This window comes from Herpailurus yagouaroundi, unplaced genomic scaffold (genome assembly GCF_014898765.1).
Source record: "Herpailurus yagouaroundi ecotype Mexico unplaced genomic scaffold, PumYag 196, whole genome shotgun sequence".
Lineage (NCBI taxonomy): Eukaryota > Metazoa > Chordata > Mammalia > Carnivora > Felidae > Herpailurus > Herpailurus yagouaroundi.
The window spans coordinates 13164332-13190102 of record NW_024412427.1 but is presented as its reverse complement, the minus strand read 5'-3'; the positions used below and the strand labels follow the sequence as shown (position 1 = coordinate 13190102).

At 47.2% G+C, this 25771-nt stretch overlaps 1 protein-coding gene across 2 annotated transcripts; it reads left to right on the top strand.

Moving 5' to 3' along the window:
- Positions 1 to 1274: 1274 nt before the first annotated feature.
- Positions 1275 to 24518, top strand: POFUT1 (protein O-fucosyltransferase 1). 2 transcript variants are annotated; one of them, XR_005782052.1, is made up of 7 exons: positions 1275 to 1577; positions 5648 to 5830; positions 7448 to 7560; positions 17988 to 18180; positions 19998 to 20240; positions 21213 to 21440; positions 23050 to 23161. XR_005782052.1 is itself a non-coding variant. In XM_040447369.1 (6 exons), the coding sequence occupies exons 1-6, from the start codon at positions 1401 to 1403 to the stop codon at positions 23236 to 23238; spliced, it is 1098 nt and encodes a 365-aa protein (XP_040303303.1). In that variant the 5' UTR covers positions 1287 to 1400; the 3' UTR covers positions 23239 to 24518. The 2 variants fall into 2 exon arrangements, 1 of the variants encoding a protein (XP_040303303.1); XM_040447369.1 differs by lacking the exon at positions 21213 to 21440 and having other exon boundaries at positions 1287 to 1577; positions 23050 to 24518.
- Positions 24519 to 25771: the final 1253 nt, after the last annotated feature.

Genomic DNA, 25771 nt, shown 5'->3' with positions numbered 1-25771 from the left:
GAGGAAACTGAAGCCGGAAGAGGTGATGTGTCTTGTGCAAGGTCTAAGCCATCCCAGAGTTCAGTAAATGGAGTTTGCTGGGGCAGGACTTGATATGACTGACTCAACGTTGGCTCTGGACGATTTTTTCACCAACCAATAGTATTTATAGGACCCTTACTCTGTGTCCAGCCCTGTTTTCTGCTCTGCGGATACAGCAGTGATAAGCTAGAAAACGCCGTGCCCCTGTAGAACCTTCATTTTAGCGGGGGAAAGACAGACAATAAAAGATACACATAAAAAATAAGTAACTATGTGGAGTATCATAGAAGAGGATGAACACCGTGGGAAAATAAAATAGAGAAGAGCAAGGGGGAATCTAAAAGCTGGCTGAGGGGTGCAATTTAAATGGGGTGGTGGATCGTCATCGTAGAAGTCATTTCTTTTTCAGACCCTGCAGATCTTGATGATTTGACTCTCTGCGCATCATTACCACCACTCCCTTCTCCCCAGGTCCTCCAGCTGCAGCCACTCTTTATTCCCTCTCTGTTTTTCACACATAATCAGGTCCTGAAGCCTGTGCTATTCCCTCTGCCTGGAACACCTTCCCCTTCACTTCTGCCAGATCAACTCCTTCCCATTCATAGGTCGCATCTTAAATGTCACCAGAAAGGGCTTCGCTGACCTCGATGCAAATAATCTCCACTTTATTGTCTATCAATCACCAAACTTTTCCTGTCTTGAAATCATCAGAATGTGTCACTGTATACTTGTTTACATGTTTAATGTCTCTGTAGCTGGACTGTGATTGCCTCAAAGGCAGAGACCTTATCCTTCTTGCTCAATCCCGTATTCCAGTACCAAGCAGAGAGCCTGGCACATTGTGGCGTCTCTCTATTTGTGGAATGAATGAATGGATGTCATGCTAGGGACAAGGAAAAGAATCAGATAGGGTCCTCACCCCAGGCCCCCAAGGTATTTACAGGCTGAAGACACAGCCAGTACAAAGGCCAGGAAGTGAGAAAGGACATTTGAGGAAAAGTGAAGAACCGGAAATAACTCCAGTCTGAGGTGGGAGGCAGAGGAGGGGATTCAGGATAGCAGAGGATTGGAGAAAGGATCCCAGTGAATGAGGCACTGGAGTTGCCCCTTTCACGCACAAGTGAGTGGAGATAGAGGTGGAAAGGCAATCCTGGATGAGAGAACCCCAGGAGCAAAGGCATGGGGTGAGGATGGAAAGTGTAGAGCATGTTTGGGAACACCAAGGCACCTGGAAGGTCTGAGGCAGAGGGGTAGGACCTAAGGGCCTTGATTGTCAGACCCAGGAGTCCACACCTGGATCCTATGCTGCCAGCTCCCCTGGCCCTCCTTGGTTTCCCGGTCCTCCTCACCCCTGGCTCTGCGTCCTTTCTGGACCCTGCATGCCCCATGCCCTCCATGCCCCAGGCCTCACCTCAACCACCATATACCATCCAGGGCGCTTCGGGAACCAGGCCGATCACTTCTTGGGCTCCCTGGCTTTTGCAAAGCTGTTGAACCGCACCTTGGCTGTACCCCCTTGGATTGAGTACCAGCATCACAAGCCTCCCTTCACCAATGTGAGTACCTCCCACTGACCTTAGCCCTTGTCCATCTTACCCCAATCCTGCTTACCTCCTCCTGACCCCAAGTCCTTCTCTGGGCTTTACCTCCCACTCCTCTGAGCCTGCCCTGCTCCCCACCCAGAACTGTCTTCCCTGGCTACCTGGCTAACACTTATCCAGTGCCTTCGGTCTGCCAGGCACTGTCCTGAGCACTGCAGGAGGACTAGCTCTTTTCTTCCTCGTTACATGCCTATGAGGAAACAGGTTCCCAGAGGTTAGGTAACTTGCCCAAAGTCACACGGCTTATTAGTGTAGAGCTGGAACTCAGGCTCATGTCCGTCTGACTCCAGAGCCTGTGATAGGAACTTAAAGCTCCATTTCCACCCCTGATTGGTCCCACCCTCTGGGCATCCCATTAGTCAAAGGGTGATGGATGCTAGTGTCAGTCTGAAGGAGAAACTGAGGCACAGGTTAGTTAATAATGTGTCCAAGGCCATAAACCCAGGCGGTCTGGCTCCAGAGCTGCCTCACCCCATCACAGTGATACTCAATACCCTCTAATTCCTTGCTTTTTATTTGTGTCTTCCACTGATCCTATGTATGTCTTTGTCCACACTGTGTCCCCCAGAGTCTGGCAGTAGGAATTGAATTAATCTGATGAACTGACTTTAAAAGTTTTTAATAAACTTTAAAAAACGATATTTAGTATGTACAAAACACTGTATTTCATTCTTACAGCTTTTTCTCTGCGTAGGTTTTATTTATTTTTATTTTTTTCTTCTGCATGCCTATATTTAGAGAGGTTTTTATCAGAAGTTAAAAGCCAGAGTACCTGAGATCATAGTTTGGCTTTGCCACTTACTGGCTGTGTAGACTGGACAGAGTACTTACTTGATCTCTTTGTGCTCAGTTTCCTCATCCTTAAAAGAGGCTGATAGTAATTGTGGCCACCTCCCATAATGAGTGAGTGATTGTAGCATGCCTTGAATATTGTATGCCTCTCTCTTAGAATCAACTAAGTTCATAGGGGTGCCTGGGTGGCTCAGTCAGTTAAGCATCCAACTTCGGCTCAGGTCATGATCTCGCGGTTTGTGAGTTCGAGCCCCGCATCGGGCTCTGTGCTGACAGCTCAAAACCTGGAGCCTGCTTCAGATTCTGTGTCTCCCTCTCTCTCTGCCCCTCCCCCGCTTGTGCTCTGTCTCTCAAAAATGAATAAATGTAAAAAAGAAATTAAAAAATCAACTAAGTTCATCAACGCAAAGTGTTTAGGACATAGGAAGTCCTGAGTAACTGGGAGCCACTGATGTGCTGATTTTTTGCACTCAGTGTTATAGTTTAGACATTGTCTGTTCATCTCACTCTGGCTTGTTTTCTTTCTCTGGCTTTGTCTTCTCAGCCAAAAATCTTTCCGAGTCTCTACTTCTTGCTTTTTTTGGGTTACTCAACCCGTCCAATTACTCTCCTCTTCCCCACTGGGGCTGTTCTCACAGAAGTCAGCAGGGACCTCAGAATTGCCAAATCTAGGTGTCATTTCTCAGTCTTTCCCTCAGCTATTCTCCTGGTGACACCTGGTCCTGTGAGCCTTTCTCCTTCCTGAATGTCCCTACTCTCCTGTCTTCTAAGACACAGCCTATTCCTGCTTTAGCCCTGACCTCTCAGCATTTTCCTCTTTGTGTTGTATTGGAGGCTTTTCTCTCTCCACTCACTGTTTAAATATTAGTGTGTCTCCTCCTCCTGTTTGGGTATTAGCTCTGTGACCTCAGTTGAGTTATCTGGATTCTGTCTGCCTGGGTTTCTTCATAAGTACATTGGAGATAGTTATATTCCTACCTCTTAGAATTAGATGAGCAAGTCCATGAAATGTGATGAGCATACTAAGTCAGCACTCAATAAATATTAGTTGCTGTTATTACCATCATTTGCTTTGTTGTAAATTTCTGTTAAATCTTGTGGCTTTCACTGTTTTCCACGTACCTCCCAACTTACCTGAGGCCCAGATCCTCCTCTGATCACAAGCCTGTGTTTCTAATTCCTAAGCCCTTGAGTCTATTTGGATGTCCCACAGATACCTCAAATTCACAAAGCCAGAACTGAACTTGGCATCTTTCCCTCACAAACCTGTGTCACCTTCTATATTCCCAGCCTTAGTTTATGTTACCTCCATTCACCTGGATACCATGCCAGGAATCTCGAAGTCATCCTGAATACCTCCTTTTACCCGCTACTTCATCTTCCTTTACCTCTCCTAACCTGTCCATGCCTTCCATCTTCACCTGGACTTATGCTCAAAAATATATGTTGAATGAGTACTTGAACAAATAAAGGGATCGTTGCAGTAGCCTCCTGATTCCTCTTCCTCCTCTAATCTTACCATCTATATGTTGTCTCCTCTGCCACTAGAGTGATCTAAGAGGCAAATCTCCTATTATTTCTGTTTAAAATCCTTCAGCAAGACCTAGTTGCTAATGGTTAAGTGCCCCAAAGTCTGTTGGAATGCCAATGGCTTGTGAAGGAAGGGTGCAGTGGTTAAATCAGCTTGGGAAATTATGTTCTCAATACCCCAGCCTCCCAAACTGGAGATTCAAACTACATATTACCATACTGCAAAGTCCTGTAGTAAAGAAATCAGCTCAACACAGTTTTTCCCAGGTCTCTGTAACTCTGGAGCCTTTTGATTGCAGAACTCTTTATTCTCCTGAACTAGTGGAACATGCTTGGGAGCCCTGAGCTATAGGATAAAGTCTACATTTTTATTCCATGGTGTTCTAAAAAACTTTTTTAAATCCAGAAAAATACGGAGATTAATACAGTCACCATCCATGTACTTACCACTAGAAGTGATCGTTGTTAACATTTTCTTCTTTGCTTCATCTTTCTTTCTTTTTTTTTTTAATAAAAGAAATAAAATATTATTACAGATGAAGTTGTTAAAAGATAAAGCGTCACGTGGCTCCGGAGGCTAGTCCCGCTCCCCTCCCAGTCCCAGAGGCAACCACTGTCATGGATATAGTGTCTTCAGTGTGACTCCTTCCAAGGTCTTTCTTGTACTTCTGCTGCGGCACTGAGCATCCTTACACCCATCTCCTGGTGCAAAGTGGGGGAGCTTCTCTAGGGAAAATACATAGAGGTGCAAGGAGCATTTAAGTTCTAGTAGATGCTGCAAAATTGCATTCTAAAGTGGTTGTTCCAAAACGTATGCTTTGACTACCAGCCAGGTCCAGCAGTCCCTGTTTCCCCACATCCTTTCCAAAAACTAAAGTTAAGTTTTTAGGTCCTGGTGGCTCAGTCAGTTGAGCGTCTGACTATTGATTTCGGTTCAGGTTTCACGGTTCAGAATATTGAGCCCCATGTTGGGCTCTGAGCTGATAACATGGAGCCTGCTTGGAATTCTCTCTCTCTCAAATAAATAAACAAACGTGAAAAAAAAATTTTTAATAAAGCTTTTTAAAAATGTTTATTTATTTATTTTTGAGAGAGAGAGAGCACAAGCTGGGGAGGGGCAGAGAGAGAGGGAGACACAGAATCCAAAGCAGGCTCTAGGCTGTGAGCAAATTACTGTATTTGCCCAGAGCCCCACACGGGGCTCAAACTCACAAACCGTGAGACCTGAGCTGAAGTCAGATGGTTAACCAACTTAGCCACTCAGGAGCCCCTAAAGTTAAGCTTTTAAATCTTTGCTGGTCTAATGAGTGAGAAGTGGTCTTGTAATTGCAATTTGTTTTTTTCTAATTACTAGTGAGTTTGTATATCTTTTGAGTGTATTGGCTATTTGGGTTTTCTTTGCTGTGTAAGTTGTTCACCCCTCTCCATTGCTCACATTTTCTCTTACAGCCTATGTCTTTTTTCATCTAGATCAGCAAGCATTTTTGAACACAAGGGGTGTTACTATTTCTTTGTTAGTTTGCAGATAAATTCTCCCAGCCTGTTTCTGTTCTAAGTTTGGTGTCCTTTCCTAAAAGTTTTTCATTGGCTCACAGTCTGAGTTATCTGGGTCTTGGATGCATGCTTTTATTAAATGTCTTTAAAAGAGCCACTAGGATACTGAAGAGGGACCTTTGCCTCTCCTTTTCCACCTTTTCCTGTAGCTCCATGTGTCTTACCAGAAGTACTTCAAGCTGGAGCCCCTCCAGGCCTACCATCGGGTCATCAGCCTGGAGGACTTTATGGAGAAGCTGGCACCCACTCATTGGCCCCCTGAGAGGCGAGTGGCATACTGCTTTGAGGTGGCAGCCCAGCGAAGCCCTGATAAGAAGACGTGCCCCATGAAGGTGGGTCTGGGGGACCCTTTATGCCTGTTCCACGTCCTTTAGGCCCCTGAGACGCTGTGATGGCAATATGTGGGGGATGGCACTAGAAGGGCTTAGAGTAGAAAGATGGAGATTTAAGTCCCATTTGTGATATTTGTCAGCAGTGTCACTTTGGGCAGAGTACCTTGATTCCCTTGAGACTTTATTTTGCCAGCAAAATAAAGACACCAATCCCTGCTCTGTCTCACTCATAAATGTCATGAGGGTCAGGTGTAAGAGTGCTTGTAAACTGTGAAGTGCCACATCAGTAATAATAACTAATACCCATATGGCACTTACTACGTGCCAGGTACCATGCTTAGAGCTTTACACATGTTAACCCAGTTACTCCTCAAACTGCTCCACTAGGGAAGTACGATTAATATCCCCATTTTATAGATGGGACATGAGCGTAACACAAAGAGGTTTGGTATTTTCCCCAGGGTTACATTAGCAAACAAGTGGTGGAGCTGGGATTCAGCCCCAGGTGATTTGGCTCCATTGTCCACCCTCTTAACTTGTATACTTTCCTGCCTTTCAGTGGGTAAATAAGAAGCTGTCATATTTTTTTTTCCCAACATTTATTTATTTTTGGGACAGAGAGAGACAGAGCATGAATGGGGGAGGGGCAGAGAGAGAGGGAGACACAGAATCGGAAACAGGCTCCAGGCTCCAGGCTCCAGGCTCCGAGCCATCAGCCCAGAGCCCGACGCGGGGCTCGAACTCACGAACCGCGAGATCGTGACCTGGCTGAAGTCGGACGCCCAACCAACTGCGCCACCCAGGCGCCCCAGAAGCTGTCATATTTTATCAGGAGAAAGTTATAATTTTCTGGCACTTTGGGAATAAGACAATCCCCAGTATGTCTGTAGGTGCTTATGCTAAAGTCTGGGGAGGGTGGTTGGAGGAGCCACAAAACTTGAGAAAGGAAGACTTGGCTTATAGCCCCAGCACTGGCCTCACCTTGGGCAAGTGTTTTACCCTGTCTGGACCCTGGTTTCCATCTTGAAAATACAGGCATTGAGGGGCACCCAGGTGGCTCAGTCAGTTGAGCTTGATTTCAGCTCAGGACATGATCTCACACATGGTTCATGAGAGTGAGCCCCATATCTGGCTGTGCTCTGACAGCCTGGAGGCCACTTGGGATTCTCTCTCCCTTTCTTTCTGCGCCACCTTCTCTCTTCCTCTCTCTTAAAATAAATTTAAAAAGCATTTAAAAGAAAAGAAGAAGGGCGTTGTATTAGCTGGTCTTAAAAGTCTCTGGAAGCTCTAGTCCAAGATCCAAGGCCCAAATCCAAGGTTCGCTCCCTCCCCACTTACCCCACCAATGCTGCAGCTTCAGTGGGATATGGCATGTAAAGGAGGAAAGACTCCTTTAGACACTGGTGAACATTTCCTGCTGAAAACCAGGTTGGAGGCCCAGCTGCTCTCCTCAGGTCTCCAGCCCAGGCTTTACAAAGTGGCATTCCTATTGGGCCATCCCATGAGGTGTTTCAACCTGTGTCCAGTCCACCAGAGTTCCCCCACCCACAATTCCTTGGCCCCATCCCCAAAGGGCTTTCCCTCCTCAGTAAGCCTTTGATCACTCTCTTTCTGCAGGAAGGAAATCCCTTTGGTCCATTTTGGGATCAGTTTCATGTGAGTTTCAACAAGTCCGAGCTTTTTGCAGGCATTTCCTTCAGCGCCTCCTACAAAGACCAGTGGATCCAGAGGTACTTGGAGGGGGCAGTGTTGCTGGGTTTAAGGGAGGGGCCTGGGGCCCATGAGCATTCAGCACCTTCCTGACCCTCTTCCCCTCCACCACACCCTGATGTATGAGACCAAAGGTGCAGCCGTTCTATCTGTTGAACTTGGGATCCTGTGTGATCTGTTCCCATCTCAATGCCTGGCACGGTGGGACGTTGACCTGCCACAAGGTTGAGCAAGAGTTTATCGGCCGATAAAGGATGTCATAAAAAGATTATTGTGCAGTCACATGGGTCCCGATTTCCTCCTCTAGGCGTGAGAATCATTCCCCTCTTAACCTTCCTCCTCACAAGGTGAAAATTGGAAGCAGCGTCTAGAGAAAAGCAGCTTCAGGTGCAGACTGAGAGATGATGTCATCCAGATAATAATTGGATGTGCTTTATTAATTGTGCTACGGTAGGCCCTATTAAAAAAAAAAATAGGTTAGCAGGGCACAGGCTGTGAAATATTTATAGAGCGTCTGTCATGTATGAGACATAGTGCTCAAAAGCCAGAGGTGATATATAAAAATGAAGAAGACCCAGCCTCAGCCCTCAGGGAGCGACAGGCTGGTTACAATGATGATAACTATCAGAGTGCGCTTGCCTTGATGCTAGAGCATGGCAGGAATGAACGTGGGCTTGAAAGTCAGGTTGGGATCTGTGAGGGACATATGAATTCACACAGGGTCACAGCACTTGGCATTCAGTAGACCAAGGACAGACTGATGTAGAGAAAGGAGTCACGCTCATGATAAGTCAGACCTGGGCTCTGATTCACCCCTGCCTCTTTCTCAGGCGACCCTGAGCAGCCTCTCCAGCTGTCTGGCCTGAATGGAAGGAGCACTATGGTATCTGCTTCCTAGAGCTTAGAGCACATGGCACATAGTAGGGGGCCAACCAATGTTAGCTGTTACTGTTGTTATTCACATGCTTTATTTCATACAAGCCTTTGAGAAACTTCATGAGGTGGGTATTATGATCAATTTCCATTTGGCAGGTAAGGAAACAGCTCAGTGAGGTAAAATAACTTGCCCAGGGTAACTGAGCTGGTGAGAGGGCAGCTGCAGTCCAAATGTAACTCTTCAATAGATGAGAAAGCTACTGTTTATTTAGTGCCTGCTGTGTACCGAACACTGTTCCAAGTTTTCCTTTTCACTACCTAAGTCTCCTAAGGTTACTTACTCGATACTTCCACAAGTCTGTATGACAGGCATTATTGTCTTCTGCGCTTTACACTTAAGGAGATTGAAGCAGAGAGGAGTGAAATGTGTCCAAGGTCACACAGCTTGAAGTGGCAAAGCTAGGATTTGAACCCAGGCAGTCTAATTCCAGAGCACCCATTCTTAATCACTATGGAGAAAACAGCTGTGCCTGGAACAGGTGGCAATTCCCATTTGGGACTTCCGAGCTAATTAAGGAGCTACTGAGGACACTTGGTCATGGCAGGTTCCACTCCTCCCTCATGGTTGGTCTAGGACATTCCCATTTGATCACCTACTTGGTTCTTCCTATTCAGTTCTGAGTGACCTGGAGCTATTGCCAAAAGGTAGATCTGCCCTCCAAGGGTGGAGATTTTTCTCCTATTGACAAAGTGCCAGGAAAAAAATATATGACACCAGCTCCAAAATAGTTCCAAAGCAAATTCCAGAAAACCAGAAATATCACACAAGCCTGGTTGGAAGAGAAGGTACAGTGCTGCATGGATGCATCAGTCAGGGAATGTTGCTAAAACACTTGCTCAGTGCCTCATCATCTTGTTTGAGTTCACTGAGTTGTAGGAATTGCATGATGGCTTGGGAAAGCTTGGGCTTTACAGCCTCCCTTCCCTCCCCCTCCCCTCCCCTCCCCCTTATTTAAGAAGCACCTGCTGGGTGCCAAGTACTGGTCTGGACACTGGGGATACTGGCAAGAATAAGACAGATAAGGTCCCTGCCCTGATGGAGCTGAGTCTAATGGGAGAGACAGTGAATAAGCCTTTACAGAAGATAATTCCAGAAGACAAAGTACTATGAAAGACACACACAGATGTTGTGTGTGAGACCTTGTCTCAGTCAGCTCAGGCTGCTATAACAAAATAGCACAGACTAGGGGTTTAAACAGCAGGTGTTTATTTCTCGTGGTTCTGGAGGCTGGGAAGTCTGAGACAGGATGCCAGTATTGGGTTCTTGCATTGGGTTCTGGTGATCTCCCTGGCTTACTGCCTTTCTGCTGTGTCCTCACATGTTAGAGTGAGAACAGGCTCACTTATAAGGCACTAATCTCATTATGGGGGCTCTACCCTTATGACCGCAACTAAACTTAATTGCTTCCCAAATGCCCTACCTCCTAATATTATCACCTTGAGGGTTGGGACCTCAACAATGGATTTGGGGGGGACACAAGCATTCAGTCCATGAGAGACCTGAAGAAAAAGACCCATCCGTGGAAAAAGCTGGAGAGAAAGGTAGTTCTTCATGGTGGGGACACGGAGAGCAGAGGCTCTGAGGCAGGAACAAGCTTAGTATGATCAAGGGGCAGACAGAAGACCAGTGTGGCTGGTGTGGAGTGAGCGAGGAGGAGGAGAATGGGAGACTGTGCCGTTGTCTTTTGCTGCATAATAAACCATTCCAAAACTTAGTGGCTCAACAGCAGTGTATTATTATTTCCCAGAGTTCTGTGGGTTGACTGGGCTCAGCAAGGCAGTTCTTGTGTTCTTTGATTTTCCATGTTCTTTATAGAATCCCAACTGTACAAAGTTTCAATTCATGTTAAACATCAAATTTCTTGGTGTAAGTATCCTTTAGAATACCCACCACAGATTTGGTGGGAGATTTTTAAAAAATTTTTTAATAAAGAAGAAAATTAAATTTACTCCTAATCCACCACCCTGTCAAAAAACACTCTTTGCATTTTGATGTATGTACTTCCATTCTCCAGTGCTTTTTTTAAATGGCTTTTTAATTTTTATTTTTGAGAGAGAGAGAGAGAGAGAGGGAGAGGGAGAGCACGTTGCATGAGCGGGGGAAGGCAGAGAGAGAGAGGGAGACAGAGAATCCCAAGCAGGCTCCGCGCTGTCAGCACAGAGCTCGAACTCATGAACCAAAGATCATGACCTGAGCCAAAGTTGGATGCTTAACCGACTGAACCCCCCAGGCACCCCTCCAGATACTTTTATACAAATCTACTTACCTATACAGATTAACTTAAAACGAAATTACTGCATATAGTTTGTAATTGAGTATTGTTTATCATTTCTGAAGAGTAATATCAGTATTCACTAGGTTAGTAAATATTGCTGGCAGGATTAGTTCTAAACATAAAAATGTGAGATTTCAAAAAATGGTTACCGTGGTGTATATATGTGTATTTGTGCCACTGGAGTGTGTGTGTTATTTATTCATTTACCATTGTAACCACTTTTTTAAGTGTACAATTCAGTAGCATAAGCACAGTGAATTGTGTGACCACCACCACCGTCCATCTCCAGAACTTTCTCATCACCCCAGACAGAACCTCTGTACCCATTAAACACTACTCCCCATTCTTCCACACCTCTGCCCATCCCTCTATTCAATTTTTCTGTCTTTGAATTTGCCTGTTCTAGGTCTCGTATAAGTGGAATTATATGATATTTGTCTTTCATGCCTGGCTTCTATCACTTGGTATGAGGTCTTCAAGTCTTGTCTGTGCTGTAGTATATATAAAAATTTTAGTCCTTTTAAGGCTAAATAGTTCATTGTATGTACAGACCACATTTTGTTTATCCATTCATCTATTGATGGACACTTGGGTTAGCTGGGCATGTCTTGCTTTTTGGTCAGCTTTCAGCTGGGGCTGGAGTCTGAAAGCTCAGCTGGACTGCACGTCCACAAGGGCTCGCTCATGGCTAGCAAGCCGGTAATGCTGGCTGTCACCTGGGAGCTCGACTGGGGTAGTTGATTGGTGTGAGTACACTTGACCTCTCCATGTGACTTGGACTTGTGACAGCATATCAGCCAGGTTGCTGAGGATGCATCCAAGGGAATGAGTGTTCCAAGAGGTGGGCAGTAGAAGCTGCTGGCCCCCAAAGCCTGGGCCTGGTGACCGGGACAGTGTCACTTCTGCTCCATGCTGTTGGGAGGAGACATAGAGCCCACCCAGTGAAAGGCGATTTGAAGAATTGATCTGCCACACACAAGGAGATTGGAGAAGCGGGCAGGGGTCAGACTGTGCTGGGCTTTGTAGGCCCTGCTGATGCGGTCTGATAAGAAGCCTGAGTGCTTTGTAGGGGTGAGCTGGCGTGTATACATATTTTAAACATTTTCTAAAATAGCGGACACTTGCTCGCTGTAGAAAGTTGTTCTCTGGGCCCGTGGGTATGAGTGTAGGGAGAACGGCATTGGAAAAGGTCAGGCTCTTCCCTGGCTTACTGTATGAGTAGGCAGATTGCTTCCCTTCCCTGGCTAGTGTCCTAACTGTAAAATGAAGGAGGGGAGCAAGATCAGTGGCTTCCATACTGTTCCTCAGAATTCTTAAGAAGTGCCTGTAGTCCCACGAGGCTGGCAGTGCAAAGCCTGCTTGGATGGGCTCTGGTCCCCTCCCCCACTGCCTTTAACCAGTAATTCTCTTGTGTAACAACTGACAGTTTGGATGGCCACAGATCTAAGTGTATCAGGCATAATTTAAGCTACATGTTACAGAAAACCCCAAATAACAGCAGATTAACAAGATAGAAATGTATTCTTTCTTTTTTAATGTTTTATTTATTTTTTACTTTTTTAATGTTTATTTTTGAGAGAGAGAGAGAGAGAGAGAGAGAGGGAGAGGGCAAGCAGGGGAGGGCAAAGAGAGGGCAGGGGAACAGAGGATCCAAAGCAAGCTCTGTGCTGACAGCAGAGAGCCCAAGGTGGGACTCAAACTTATGAAGCATGAGATCATGACCTGAGCCGAAGTCGGAAGCTGAACCAACTGAGCCACCCAGGCACCCCAGAAATGTATTGTTTTCTTAAGTAAGAGAAGCACTAGGGTATGCAACCCACGGCTGGAAGGCAGCTCCTGTCTCTCTGCCCAGCCGTCCCAGTACTGACTTTTATCCTCAGTGTCTCCTCACAGGGCTGTTGAAGCTCCAGCCATTACATCCTTGCCCCAGGCAGCTGGAAGGAAAAAAGGGCAGAAGGGGGCCACAGCCTCACCTTTTTAAGGAACCTTTCTAGAAGTCCCAGACAACCCTTCTTGAATCTCATTGGCTAGTTCTTAGACACATGGCCTATACCTAGCTGCAAGAAGGACAGAAATCTTATTTGGGGCTCCCATATGTCCAGCTAAAAATCGGGTTCTAGGAGAAGGGATAAGAGGTATTTCTTCCCCACTAGGTGATTGCTGAGAATCCTTCTAGCTCTGCTGCTTCTGAGCTGAATCCCCTGGTGGAGGTTTAATTCAACAGACATTTATTGCACGTCTGCTGTTGGAAGACTGTGGACCATCATGCTGAACCATTCTCGTGGCATGAAGGTAACCAGTATTTGGAGCTCTTAGGAAATCCTATCACCGTCACCACCATCGTCGGTATATTGCGTGAAACCCACTGCAACTTTTTAGAAATTCGACTTTATGTTTTAGAGATTTGGCCACATTGATTGTGTTAGCTTCTCTTGAAATTTTCCATTTTGCACGAATAAACACAACAGCTGTGGTGGGCACGCCCCTTTCTTCACACCCAACGCAAACACCTCCCAGTTCTCCAAGACCAGTCGCCACTCCCAAGCCACAGCTCCTACAGGAGGGCTCCCTGTCCCACTTCTCCTCTGCTGCCTTCTGCACACTGATGTGCTCGACAGCCGTCTTCCCTGCTCTCACGTCAGCCCTTATTCTTCCAGGCTGCAGCCTTCCTGAGAGGCCCTAAAGAGGTGACATGTAATTGGCAGGTCGGAGACTCGAAGGATGAGCCAGCCAGGCAAAGAGCGGGAGAGAAAGATAGTCCTTCAAGATAGGAACATTAAGAGCAAGGCCCTGCCTCGTTCATGTCCCTGCATCCTCTGTACCCAGCATGGTGTTCATCCACTGTCCCACAGATGTAATCTGGGCGCATAAGTGGATGCTGTGCATACAGAAACCCCGGCTTGGGGGAATCTCAGTAGAGTAGGGTGAGGGGTGGCAGGGGGGAGAAGAACCCCAGACGTTTACTGCACCCAGCAACAAGAGCATATGCCTTGTTCAACTGGACAGTGACCAGGCTAAGGGCCTGATCTAGGGCACTCAGGCATATGGAGCTAGTCAATCTTTCTTTCCAAACAAGATCCCTAACGCTCCCTTGCTTTCCAAACAACACTTTCCTCTCTCATTGGGAGTAAATAAACACATCATTCTCGGCCTCTTGGTGCTTTGACTGCTCAGAGCTGATGTCCCAGTGGTGCAACCATGTGCCAGTCCAGTTCTAAGGAGAGGGGAGGGACATTCCAAATCTAGAAATCACGAAGGGTCAACTGCAGGTTCTCTCCAAGGGGGCAGAGTGAGCACAGATCCTGATTTATCCTAGTGTTCTAGCCTCCCTGGGAGATCACAAACTCTGGCTTTCCTTTTAAAATCTTTTGAGGTGACATCTAAAAGGAGTTTGGCTGAGGGCCTGGCAGTAGTAGGTGTTCAGCTCATACTCACTTCTTTTTCCTCTGACCCCTGACAGCCTGTCCTGGTCTTTCTGGTAAGACCCTTGAATTCTTCCCATCCACTCATTCATTCATTCTAAAGGTATTGATTGTACCCCCTGTGTTAGGGGTTGGTGATCAGAAACAAGACCCAGACCTGGCCTTTGAGGGGCTCGTTGATGGCACTGGGGGGCTGAGAGAGAGGTGCATAGTTAACACAGGTTCTGGGGACACCTTGGTGGCTCATTCGGTTAAGCATCTGGCTCTTGGTTTTGACTCAGGTCATGATCTCACAGTTTGGGAGTCAAACCCCGCGTCAGGCTCCATGCTGACAACTCCTCATGTGCTTGGGATTCTCTCTCTCCCTCTCTCTTTGCCCCTCCCCAGCTTGCTCGCTCTCTCTCTCTCTCTCTCTCAAAATAAATAAACTTAAAAAAAAAGGACAAGCCCCTACATCAAGGCATCAGCGCAGAGCCCACTTCAGATCCTCTGACCCCCTCTCTTTCTGTCCCTCCCCCACTCACACACACTTGCTCTCTGTCTCTCTCTCTCTCTCTCTCTCTCTCTCTCTCTCTCTCTCTGTCTCTCTTTCCCTCAAAAATAAGTCCCTCAAAAATAAGCAGACTGCCCAGACTCAAATCCCAGCTTCACCAGTTCCTAGCTGTGTGACCATGGGCCTGTTACTTAACCTTTCTGTGCCTCGATTTCCTCATCTGTAAAAAGAATAACGATAGTGCTTACTTCACAGGGCTCTTGTGAGAATCAAATGAGTTCATACATGTAAAACAATTAGAACATTGCCTGTTGCATAATAAGGCTCGATAAATGATTCACATGCACATATGCATAAAATTATTATTATAACAAAGAGCCAGGAGGTCAGCAAACACTTGATTGTTGCTTCCTTGGCATAGGCCCTGGACCAGAGTGTGTGGGATTCACGGTGAGCATGACTGCCCAGGCTCCTACCCTCGTGGGCTGACGTGAGAGCAGGGAAGACGGCTGTCGAGCACATCAGCGTGCAGAACGCAGCAGAGCAGTGGGACAGGGAGCCCTCCTGTAGGAGCTGAGGCTTGGGAGTGGTGACTGGTCTTGGAGGGTTGGGAGGTGTTTGCAGAACGAAGTGTTTGGGTTGGGTGTGAAGAAAGGGGCGTGCCCACCACAGCTTTTGTGTTTATTCGTGCAAAATGGAAAATTTCAAGAGAAGCTAACACGATCAACGTGGCCAAATCTCTAAAACATAAAGTCGAATTTCTAAAAAGTTGTGGTGGGTTTCGCGCAATATGACAATAACGATGGCAATAGAATTTCCTAAGAGCTTTCTATATGACGAGTATTGTTCTAAATGCTTTGCTTATGTTAATCCATTTAATCTGCTCAAGAGCACTGTGACTTAGGAGCTATTATTAACCCTATTATACAGATAAGGGAACTGATGTACAGAATGGTTAAGTCACTTGCCTAAGTTAGTAGGTGGCATAGTCAACATTAGAACAAGGCTGTCTGGCTCGGCGGCCTGTGCCTTTATGATTACACTGTGTAAAAAGCACACAAAATAATACCTTTTTGTACAAATAGTAAAAGTGTAGTCATGCACAAAACCACAATATCTTCTGGGAAGAGGAAGTAAAGGAGGGAAAGAGATGACAGGATAGACCTTTTATTTTGGTCTTTCTTTTTTAAAAAAAACCTGAAACAGAGCAAAGTAGTAACATCTGCTAATTTGGGTGGTGGGTATGTGGGTTGTAAAATTATTCTCTGTATTTTCCTGTATGCTTTGAAATACCTAATTTTTCATTGAGATTTTTATGGAGGTAATTATAGAGTCACACATCGCAAGAACTAATACAAAGACAAGAAAACAACAACAAAAAGAAAGACCGCAAAGAGGTCCCGGATCCCGTCCACCCAGTTTCCCCCAAAGCTGGCGTTTTGCAAAACTGTAGTGTAGTGTCACAGCCAGGATGATGACATTGACACAGCCCACCCACTGTATCTGGATTTTCCTAGTTTTACTTGTACTCGCTTCTCTAAGTTCATGTTTGTAGGTTTGTGCGTATGTTTAGGTCTATTCAATTTTACACAAATTTTACACATAGGTAGGTTTGTGTGTCTACCATCACAGAACACCTGAACGATTCTAACTTCCCAAGGATTCTCTGTGGTCAGTTTGTAACTGCATCCATGTCCCTAAACACGCACGCACGCACGCCCACATGTGCACGCACACCCTAGCCCCTAGCAACCACTAATCTCTTCTCCACTTCTGTTCTCTATTTTGTCATTTCAAAAATGTTGTGTAAATGCAGTCACACAGTATGTAAGATTGAGGGCTTGGCTTTTCTAACGCTGCCTAATTGCCTTGAGATCCATCCCAAATTGTTGCCTGTCTCAGTGGTTTGTTCCTTGATATCTCCGGGTCGTATCTCATGGTGGGATATCCCACAGCTTATTTAACCTTTCACTTGTTGGATGTTCGAGTTGTTTCTAGTTTGGGGCTAATAGGAGTAAAGCTGCTGTGAACATTCATGTACTGGTCCGTGTGTGAATATAGGTTTTTGTTTCTTCGGGATAAATGCCCAAGAGTACAATTGCTGGGGGATATGGTAATTCATGTCTGTCTGTCTGTCTGTTTATTTGTTTAATGTTTATTTATTTTTGAGACAGAAACAGAACATGAGTGGGGGAGGGGCAGAGACAGAGGGCGACCCAGAATGCGAAGCAGACTCCAGGCTCCGAGCTGTCAGCACAGAGCCCGACACGGGGCCCGAACCCACAAACCGTGAGATCATGACCTGAGCCGAAGTCGGACGCTCAACCAACTGAGCCACCCAGGCACCCCGCATGTCTGGTTTTATAAGAAACTGCCAGACTGTTTTCCAGAGTGGCTGTGCCTATTTCATAATTTTAAGAAAAGGTTTTTGGCTGACAGAGGAAAGGCAGTCCAGGTCGAGGCAAGAAACATACAGAGATCTGGAGCCGGAAAGTGCATTCAGGCTTGTGGAACCAGCAGGATGTGTCGTGTTGCTAGGACAGACTCTGGGGTTAGGTGAAGAGGGAAAACAGGTTTGCTCCTCATTCAGTCAACAAACACTTACTGGGCTCTTCCATGTGCCAGACACTGTCCAGCACACGGAAGCACCGCCTTCAGAAGCCTGTGTCTAGCAGAGAAGACAAGGTGAAATAATTACAAGGTCCATAGTTGACAAGGGTGAAGGAGAACCTTCGGGAGGGTGTGACGAGGGCATCTGCAGACATCAGGTGCTTTCCGTGAAGGTAGGGACGTGTCTGTCTCGTTCTCCCCCTGGGCCCCAGCACATAGTAGGCAGTCAGCGTATATGTGTGAAATGTTGAGCGTATGCTCTCACGCAGTGTACCCACTCCCTGTGAGCATGTCCTGTCCATGGCCCTCTGTAAGCAGCTGTGTGTCCCAGTCCCGCCGTGTGGGTAAAAGGGCAGAGGCGAGGCCCAGACACCCCACCCCGCAGTGAATTACCACACCACAGATTGGAAGCCAGCGTGACATACAAAAGGTTGGAATGCTCTACTGTAAATTTTTAATTGTTAAACAAGCAAAGAGGGTTGTAAATTCCGTGCGACGGGACAGTATTACATATTGTGCCTGTTGTCGCCGCCACGGTTTCTTATCAGCCCGTTGGGGTTTCACAGCCTCTCGTGCTTCTTGCATGTTAGAGGGGCCCCTCCGCAGGGTCTCTGGGGCATGGTGCGACACCATCCTCTTTCCTGTGGGGGTGGCGGCCAGCTCTCTGTGCGTCCTCCATCTGACTTCCCCTCATTCCGTCTCATGTCTAGATTTTCTCCAAAGGAACATCCAGTGCTCGCCCTCCCAGGGGCACCGGCCCAGTTCCCCGTCCTGGAGGAGCATAGGCCACTCCAAAAGTACATGGTATGGTCGGACGAGATGGTGAAGACGGCAGAGGCCCACATCCGCGCCCATCTCATCCGGCCCTACGTGGGCATTCACCTGCGCATTGGCTCTGACTGGGTAATTTCTCCCTTCCTCCCATGGCTGGCTTGACGTGTCCCTGACTAGGGCCCATGCCTGTGGGCGTTGAACACTGAACCCACTGCACCGAGTCCCAAGCAGGGCAAAGAGGTCTCATTCAGCCAAGTCTGTGGTACTGTATTCCATGATCCTGCCATAGGCACATCAGAAATGTGGCTCCAGAGTGCTTACTTGCCAACCCTCATTTTGACAATTGCCATTTTTGTCCGTCCTTTGCAGATGGAAAAAGAAACATCAAGGTAGACTCCAAGTCAGGCAGTAAGCCAGAGAGAGACCCGCAGCTCAGGAGTCCTCTGGTCCAGCTCAGCGTTTAGCCAGTAGACTCTGTTGAAAAACAAGCTCTGGAGATTGGGTGGGGCCCCCAAGAAATGAAGATGTCATCCTCCAAATTCGGAGGCTGCTTAAATATGCAGAAACCTCATCAGATTATCTTCTGTGTGGAAATAACAGAGCGACGTAGACAGTCTCCTTAATTTACACCAGAAGATGTATGTGTGTATGTATATTAGAAATGCTCATTGTGGAAGACTTGAAAAATACTGACGAGTATAGAAATTAGATCAAAATTCACTCAGAGTCCATTGAGGAAGTACAGGTGACCCTTGAACAACTTGGGTTTGAACTGCGCAGGGGCACTGAAATGCTGATTTTGTACAGTGCAGTGCTGTACCTGTGTTTTCCTTACGACTTTCTTGGTAACTTTTTCTTGTTTCTAGCTTCCTTTGTTATAATACAGTACGCGGTACGTATAACATACAAAATATGTGTTCATTGACTATTTATGTTATCAGTAAGGCCTTTGGCCCACAATAGCCCATTAGTAGTTATGTTTTGGGGAAGTCAAAAGTTATATGCAGGTTTTTGACAAAAATTATAAGCATGGGGTCAGGGATAGTGTCCCTAACCCCTGTGTTGTTCAAGGGTCAACTGTAGTCACACGCGTATGCCCTTGACTCCCTTCATGCTCTCCTTCCACAAAGAAAAGAAGCCAGGCTCGGAGTATCTTGGCCCAAAATATCTTGTGAATGGTTTCAGCCAAACCTTTAAGAAACAGTTTCTGTCCATATGTGCTTAGAACATAAAAAGATAGAAGATGACATTTTTTATAAAGCTAGCATAGCACTAAAGCAAACTCAGATAAGGTCAATTCAGAAGAGTAGATAGTGCCCATTGTCACAAACACAGATGCCCAAATTCTAAGTAGAATATTAGCAAGTAAACTCCAATAACATATTAAAGAGCATGTAACACAAGTAAACTTCATCCCAGGAATGTAATTCACCGTATTAGCACCCAAAGAGGAAAAATCACACAATCATCTCAATAGAGGCCAAGAAGGTATTTGATGAAAGTCGACACTCATTCATGATTTAAAAAAAAAGCAAGGAAAAGAAAAACTTCTTAACTAACCGGGAAAGAAGGGACCCACCTTAACTTGATAAAGGCTATCTCTCCGAAACCCACAGCAAACATGTACTTCATGGGAGCTATCAGAAGTGTTCCCACTGAAGTCAGAAATCAGATAAGGCTGCCCATTATCACCACCATGGCTCAGAATTCTACTGGAGTTCCCAGATAATATAGTAGAACTAAGAAAAAAATATTTTGTAAAAAGCCAGTACGCCACTACACGGCAGTAACCGCTGTTACTGTTTTGATGCGTTTCCCTCTTCCCTCGGTGCTTTTTTAAAAAACACAATGCAGCTTCTGCACAGCCTTTCTCCACTTAGTGGCTCCTGCCCCTGGGGTCCCGGGCCGTTTGCAGCCTTTAACCCTGTCCCCCTTCAACACTGCAGAAAAACGCCTGCGCCATGCTGAAGGACGGAACCGCAGGCTCCCACTTCATGGCCTCCCCGCAGTGTGTGGGCTACAGCCGCAGCACGGCGGCCCCTCTCACCGTGACCATGTGCCTCCCTGACCTGAAGGAGATCAGACGGGCCGTGAAGCTCTGGGTGGAAGCGCTGAACGCCCGGTCGGTCTACATTGCCACGGATTCTGAGAGTTATGTGCCAGAGATCCAAGAACTCTTCAAAGGGAAGGTGTGTGTGGGCCCGGTGGGGGTGCAGCGGGAAGGGAATCAAAGAAAGCTCCAGGGTGGCCCCAAGGCTCCCTCTACGTGCTTTATGTCCTTCTGACACTTAGGCATTACCGCTCCGGTTCCTATCCTTCCTTCAAACCCTGGCCCAAACACCTTGGCCCATTCTCTCCAGTTTCCCCTGCATTCTTGTAGCTAATGTGTCCCTACTGGAGCTGCCACAGTATTTTATCACAGCTGCTCTCGAGGCACTGTCTAGTCTGTGTGAGACTAGAAACACGTCCCACTTCTTCCCAAACGTTGTGGCTTCTTGAAGGCAGGATCAGAGGCTGACTCACCATTCTGTTCCTCAGCTTGTAGAGGCCTTGCCGTCACCATTGTCTAGGTCAGTGCTTAACACAGTAGACACTCGGTGACTGTTGAATAAGGGCTTAAAGAGTGGGCCCTTGGGAGAAATCCAGTGTAACAGATTAAGAGCTGGACTCTGGAGCCAGAGAACTTGGGTGCTACTCATTGTGCAGTCTTGCACAAGTTACTTTAGTTCTCTGTACTTCTTTCGTTTTCTGTAAAATGGGACTGAGAGTAGTCCTGTTTCATAGGGTGATTGTGAAGATCAGATATGAAGAAAATAAAACCATTCCGGTGCAAAACAAGTGCTCAATAAAGTTAGCCATCACTGATAGTAGGAGTAGGTGGTTGATGAATAAAGGGAATGCTCTTTTGTACTTCGTAAATGCTTAAGGAAGTGGTGAATAGTAAATATTCAGTGTGTGACTAAAGAGTGGGATGTGCTTGGTGCTCTATCAGTGGAGGGTAGGTAAGAGATATCAATAAAGTGACTGAATTAATACCAAGCATTCAATAAGGTTTTGTGGAATGAATGAAAGCCCTAAACACCTGCACAGACCTTAAAAGGTTTGCTTTCTAACAGTGGGAACCCTTGGCTTTATGTGAGGGGCTCCCTTCTCTCTTTTAGCCCAGACACCAGCAGGAAGCCCTGACTTGAAAAGAAGGTGCCAAGTCAGCGCATCCTGGCCTGCCTCCCTCCCACCCGCTTTTTAGAAGACCATCAGAGCTGGGAGACCTTGGGGCTCCTCCAACTCAGCCCCTGCATGTTATAGCTGAGGAAACCAAAGTCCCAAGAAGGGATAGAATTTACCCAGGAGGTCTCAAAGCTAATGATAGTGGGTATGACACGGAGCGGGTAAGTTTCAGGGCGTGGGTGGAATTATTCGGGGGATTTTGGCCATGATTATACTAGTATTATTTCTCTGCTACCATCCAAATAGCAAGATGATGATTTTTGTTAGATCAGAAATCTCTGTGTGACAGCAAAGCACTTTCAGCCCCAGCTCTGCCCACACCCCCACTTCTGTACTAAGTTGAAGCATTTGGAGAGTCCCTGGGAGTTTTTTCGTGAGTTTTTAGAGTTGATATATTTGTTACACGTTAAGTCTCTTGCCATTTTCTATTTCCTGTTCATGTGCCACTGTTGTCGTCCTTGCCTACTCCTCAACCCCTCTGTCCATGGGGTCAGAGCCCACCCTTGCTCCTCCGTTAGGCTGGGCCACTGCTGAGCTGAGGATGCTGATAAATAAGATGTAGTCTTGCCCTCCAAGACTCCCAGTCTAGACTCAGGAAAAGAGACTTTGCACAGAACTCTAATATATGCTGCAAGAGAGGTCCGGGAGCTTGAGGAGAGGCAGGGGCTCATTCATTCCTGTGTCCAGTCAACAGATATTTATTGAGACAGGCCCCAGCCAGCAGTGACAAGAAGACCACCACAGCCTGGCCCCATCAAGTGCAGGAGGCTGATCTTAATCAGAGTGAAAACTACAAGCTGAGATGTGTGCTCCAAAGTAAAGGAATGTGGTTCTGTGAGAGTATAGAGCAGAGGACCCTGGCCTAGACCAGGGTCTGCAGAGGTGAGACTGGAGCTGCAGAGTGAGGGTCAGGTAAGAAGCAGACAAAAAGATGAATGCCTCAAGCAGAGGGAGAGTGCATGCAAAGGTCCTGAGGCAGGAAGGGCCTGGTGGATAGTGGCTAGAGCTCAAGGGATGATGGGGGAAGGTATGAGAGGTGGAGAGGTGGCTTGGACAGGGCCTTGTAGGCCACATTCAAGATTTTTCATCTTCATCTGAAGAGAAGTAGGGCACCATTTAAGGGTGTTCAACTTGCAGTGGAGGGAGGGACAGAGAAAAAGTTTTTCCAGCTGCTCTGTGGTCAGCACGCAGAGGCAGTGAGGGGACCCATGAGGAAGTAAGAGATTGTGGTGGCTGGGCCCCTGGAGTGATGGTCCACCAAGGGAAGGGGTCACTTTTGGGGAGTATCTCGGGGACAGATTGAACAAGACTTTGGGGCTCAGAGGCATCCAGGCAGCAGAACAGGATGGGTGGAGCCCTATGTGATCAGATCACAGTTTGATGGGGAGAGCCACACCTGCTGGCCTAGGGCTTCATGAGAATGGTGGAACTTGAGCTGAGCCTTGAACTAGAAATGGAAAAAGACACTCCAGGCAGAGGGAACCACACCAGTGAAGGAACCACACTAGAGGGTGAATGATGCTGTATTTGGAGCTGAGGCTGGCAGTGGGGGAAGGGTGTGTGCCATGTGGGGGTGTGCTGAGACAGCATCTGGGCAACACTGCCGGCGGAATGCCCGACCCCATGTCTGAATCCTCTGTGCACCTCCTTTTGTGTCTGGCACTTCTGTGCAGGGGAAGAAAGCTGGGGGTATGGCTGCAGGCCTTGGCCAGACTGGCCACCTTTGCCTGCAGCCACCCTGGTGAAAACGTTCTGCCCTCCCTCCTGCAGGTGAAGGTGGTGAGCCTGAAGCCCGAAGTGGCCCAGATCGACCTGTACATCCTTGGCCAAGCCGACCACTTTATTGGCAACTGTGTCTCCTCCTTCACCGCCTTCGTGAAGCGGGAACGGGACCTCCAAGGGAGGCCGTCCTCTTTCTTTGGCATGGACAAGCCCCCTCAGCTGCGGGATGAGTTCTGATCCTGGCTAGAGCATGTCACCAGTCTAAGCTGGTCACACTTGCCAGGCCTGACAGCCAGCAGTGCTCCCAGGACCGATTCCCAAGGATGCAAGCTCTTCCCCCTCGCCAGAGACAGGAAAGCGCCAGGGACTTCTGGAGGAGGAGGACTCCGTCTCCCGGGGCACAGGGCTTTCAGGCTCCCGAGCCAGAGTGTCTCCAGTCCCTGTGTGCCTCTGCTGTTTCTCCTGGGGATTTCTCACACTGGCAAAGCAGTCTGACCTTCATCTTTTGGTCTGCCCTGCTCTGAGCAGCCTAGGGGGCTGAACTCTTCTCAGTGATTTTTTTATATAAAGAGAGACAGAGGTTCTTATAGTTTTGATATGAGGTCATGACTACCCTAGAACTCTCCCTCATTTTTAAAAATCAGTGAAGTTCATTACCGTAGGTATCTAAAGTGACCTTGAATGAGGATGAGGCCAGGGGTGGAGCGGTTGTATTGACCCCTTTTCCAGCTGACCCCCAAAGTAGCCCTTAGACTGGGCCAGAGCCAACCCCACTGCCTGGCCAGAGCCATCATCTACCCCTCTTCCGAGCCCATTTCCATGCTCATTGGGGCATGAGCACTTGTCTCATTATAAACACTATGCAAGTAGAAGTTAGGAATCATGATGCTGTGCACTGCTCTGCTGCAGACACGGAGTGCTGCCCCCACAGCACGTTCCAAGTAAGGAGCACCTGCCATCAAACGAGACCATCATGCTATTGCTCTCAGAGTCTCCTGGTGCTTGGTGACCTGCCACAAACCTGGCTCCATCGAGATCTTGGAGCATATCACCAGGGACCAGCAGTGGATGGCCTGGCAGCATCCTTCTGAAGGCTGCCCTCTCCTCCTTCATCTGTGTCCTAAGGGGCCTGGTTGTAGAATTTTGCCATTAAGTTGCTATCCAAAACCTGTCCCCGCAGCCTCCTGCCTGTGGCTGGAGCTCTGAGGCCATATTCTCACAAGGGAGCGTTTGCTAAGCCTCTGACCAGGTAGGAGATACCCCTGACCCAGAAGCCATCAGATTCCCAATTTGCCCTTTCCTGTCCGATAAAATCTCTGCCAACCCCATGAGGCTTAAAGTATTACATTCTGCGTTTTTTTTTTGTTTTTGTTGTTATTGTTGTTTGTGGGGTTTTTTTATTGTTTTTTGTTTTTTGGGTTTTTTTTTTTTTTACTTTCAGATGTTACAGTTGTGATAATCCATGACTCCTAAGATTCTGTGATGTTTTGGCCTTGTGGTTCTAAAATTCATGTCTAACACCTGCTGGTGTCTTCCCTGCCATGTGCCTTCCCTTGGCCTTCAATCCTGGGAAGGTGGAGGAGAGTCTAATGAGAGCCAAGCCCAGAGCTCCGTGCAGGGCTTCTCCCTTAAGTTACCTTTGGGAAGAAACATTGTCTTTGTCAAGGCCAGAGGTTGCAGAGCAATAAGGATTTCAAACACCAAAGGTGGCCTTTGCTGCTTGGAGCTGCTGCCCGACTTGAAGCAGAGAAACTAGAGAAAGGGCTTGGGAAATGTGAGATGTTCTAAATCCTGGGTGGACCCTGAGAGATGGCTTGTCTGTTCAGACTTGTTCACAAGCTTCACTCACGGGTGCAGGGGCCTGTGCACGCCTGCCTCTGTAGGGTCGCTGGGGAGGGGCGGCTCACTTCTGGTTTTGTGTGCTGAATTTGTTCGCTGTTCACAGCCTCACACTAGGCACACGCTTTAGAGTCTGGGGCTCTGATGGGCCATCCAGATCACTTTGATTAGCGTTGGCAGTGGTAACAACTCGTGTTTCTGGCGAGAAGATGCCAGCGTTGTAGTCAGATTCAGTTGTGTTCCACAGGCAGGCACTCTATTCCTCTTTGACCCAGTTGCCTCACCTATAAAAATGGTGATAAAAACCGACGGGGTTGTTGAAAGCCTCAAATCAGATAAAGCATGTATAAGAGGACGTTATAAACTAGAAAGAACCAAAGGCGCATATATGGCTGCTGATTAATTTGATGGCCTGTTGTCGCACACCTACTCTGTGCCAACACTGTGCTTGTCAAGTGCTTTGTGGGAATTTAGCCCCCACTCCAGCCCTGGGCGTAGGAACTGTTAATATCCTTCTCTTGTTGCACAGGGAAAAACTAACACTCGAAGAAATTCTCATAATTTTCTCGAGGCCACATAGCTGGTGGTGTTAAGCCAGGATCTGACCTCCCAAAGCAATTACCATTAGCCCCACACCCCCCCCCCCTTACTGCCGCCAGCTCACAGGATGTACTTTACGCAGTGGGCGGGGGGGGGGGGCGGGGTTCAGATGGGAGAATGATCAGCCACTTTAGTTCCCACTGGGCTCCTGCTATGGGTCTGTTACTGCCAGGAGGTTTTGGGGAAGGAGAAATCACCCAAAAACAAAGCCCACACGAGGCTTGTAGTTATTTCGGTATTTATTCCCACATTCTTTCATTCGAGTCACCAACTATGTGCCAGGCTGTGTGTTAGGTACTAGAGATTCAGCAGAGAATCAGACATAAAGTCT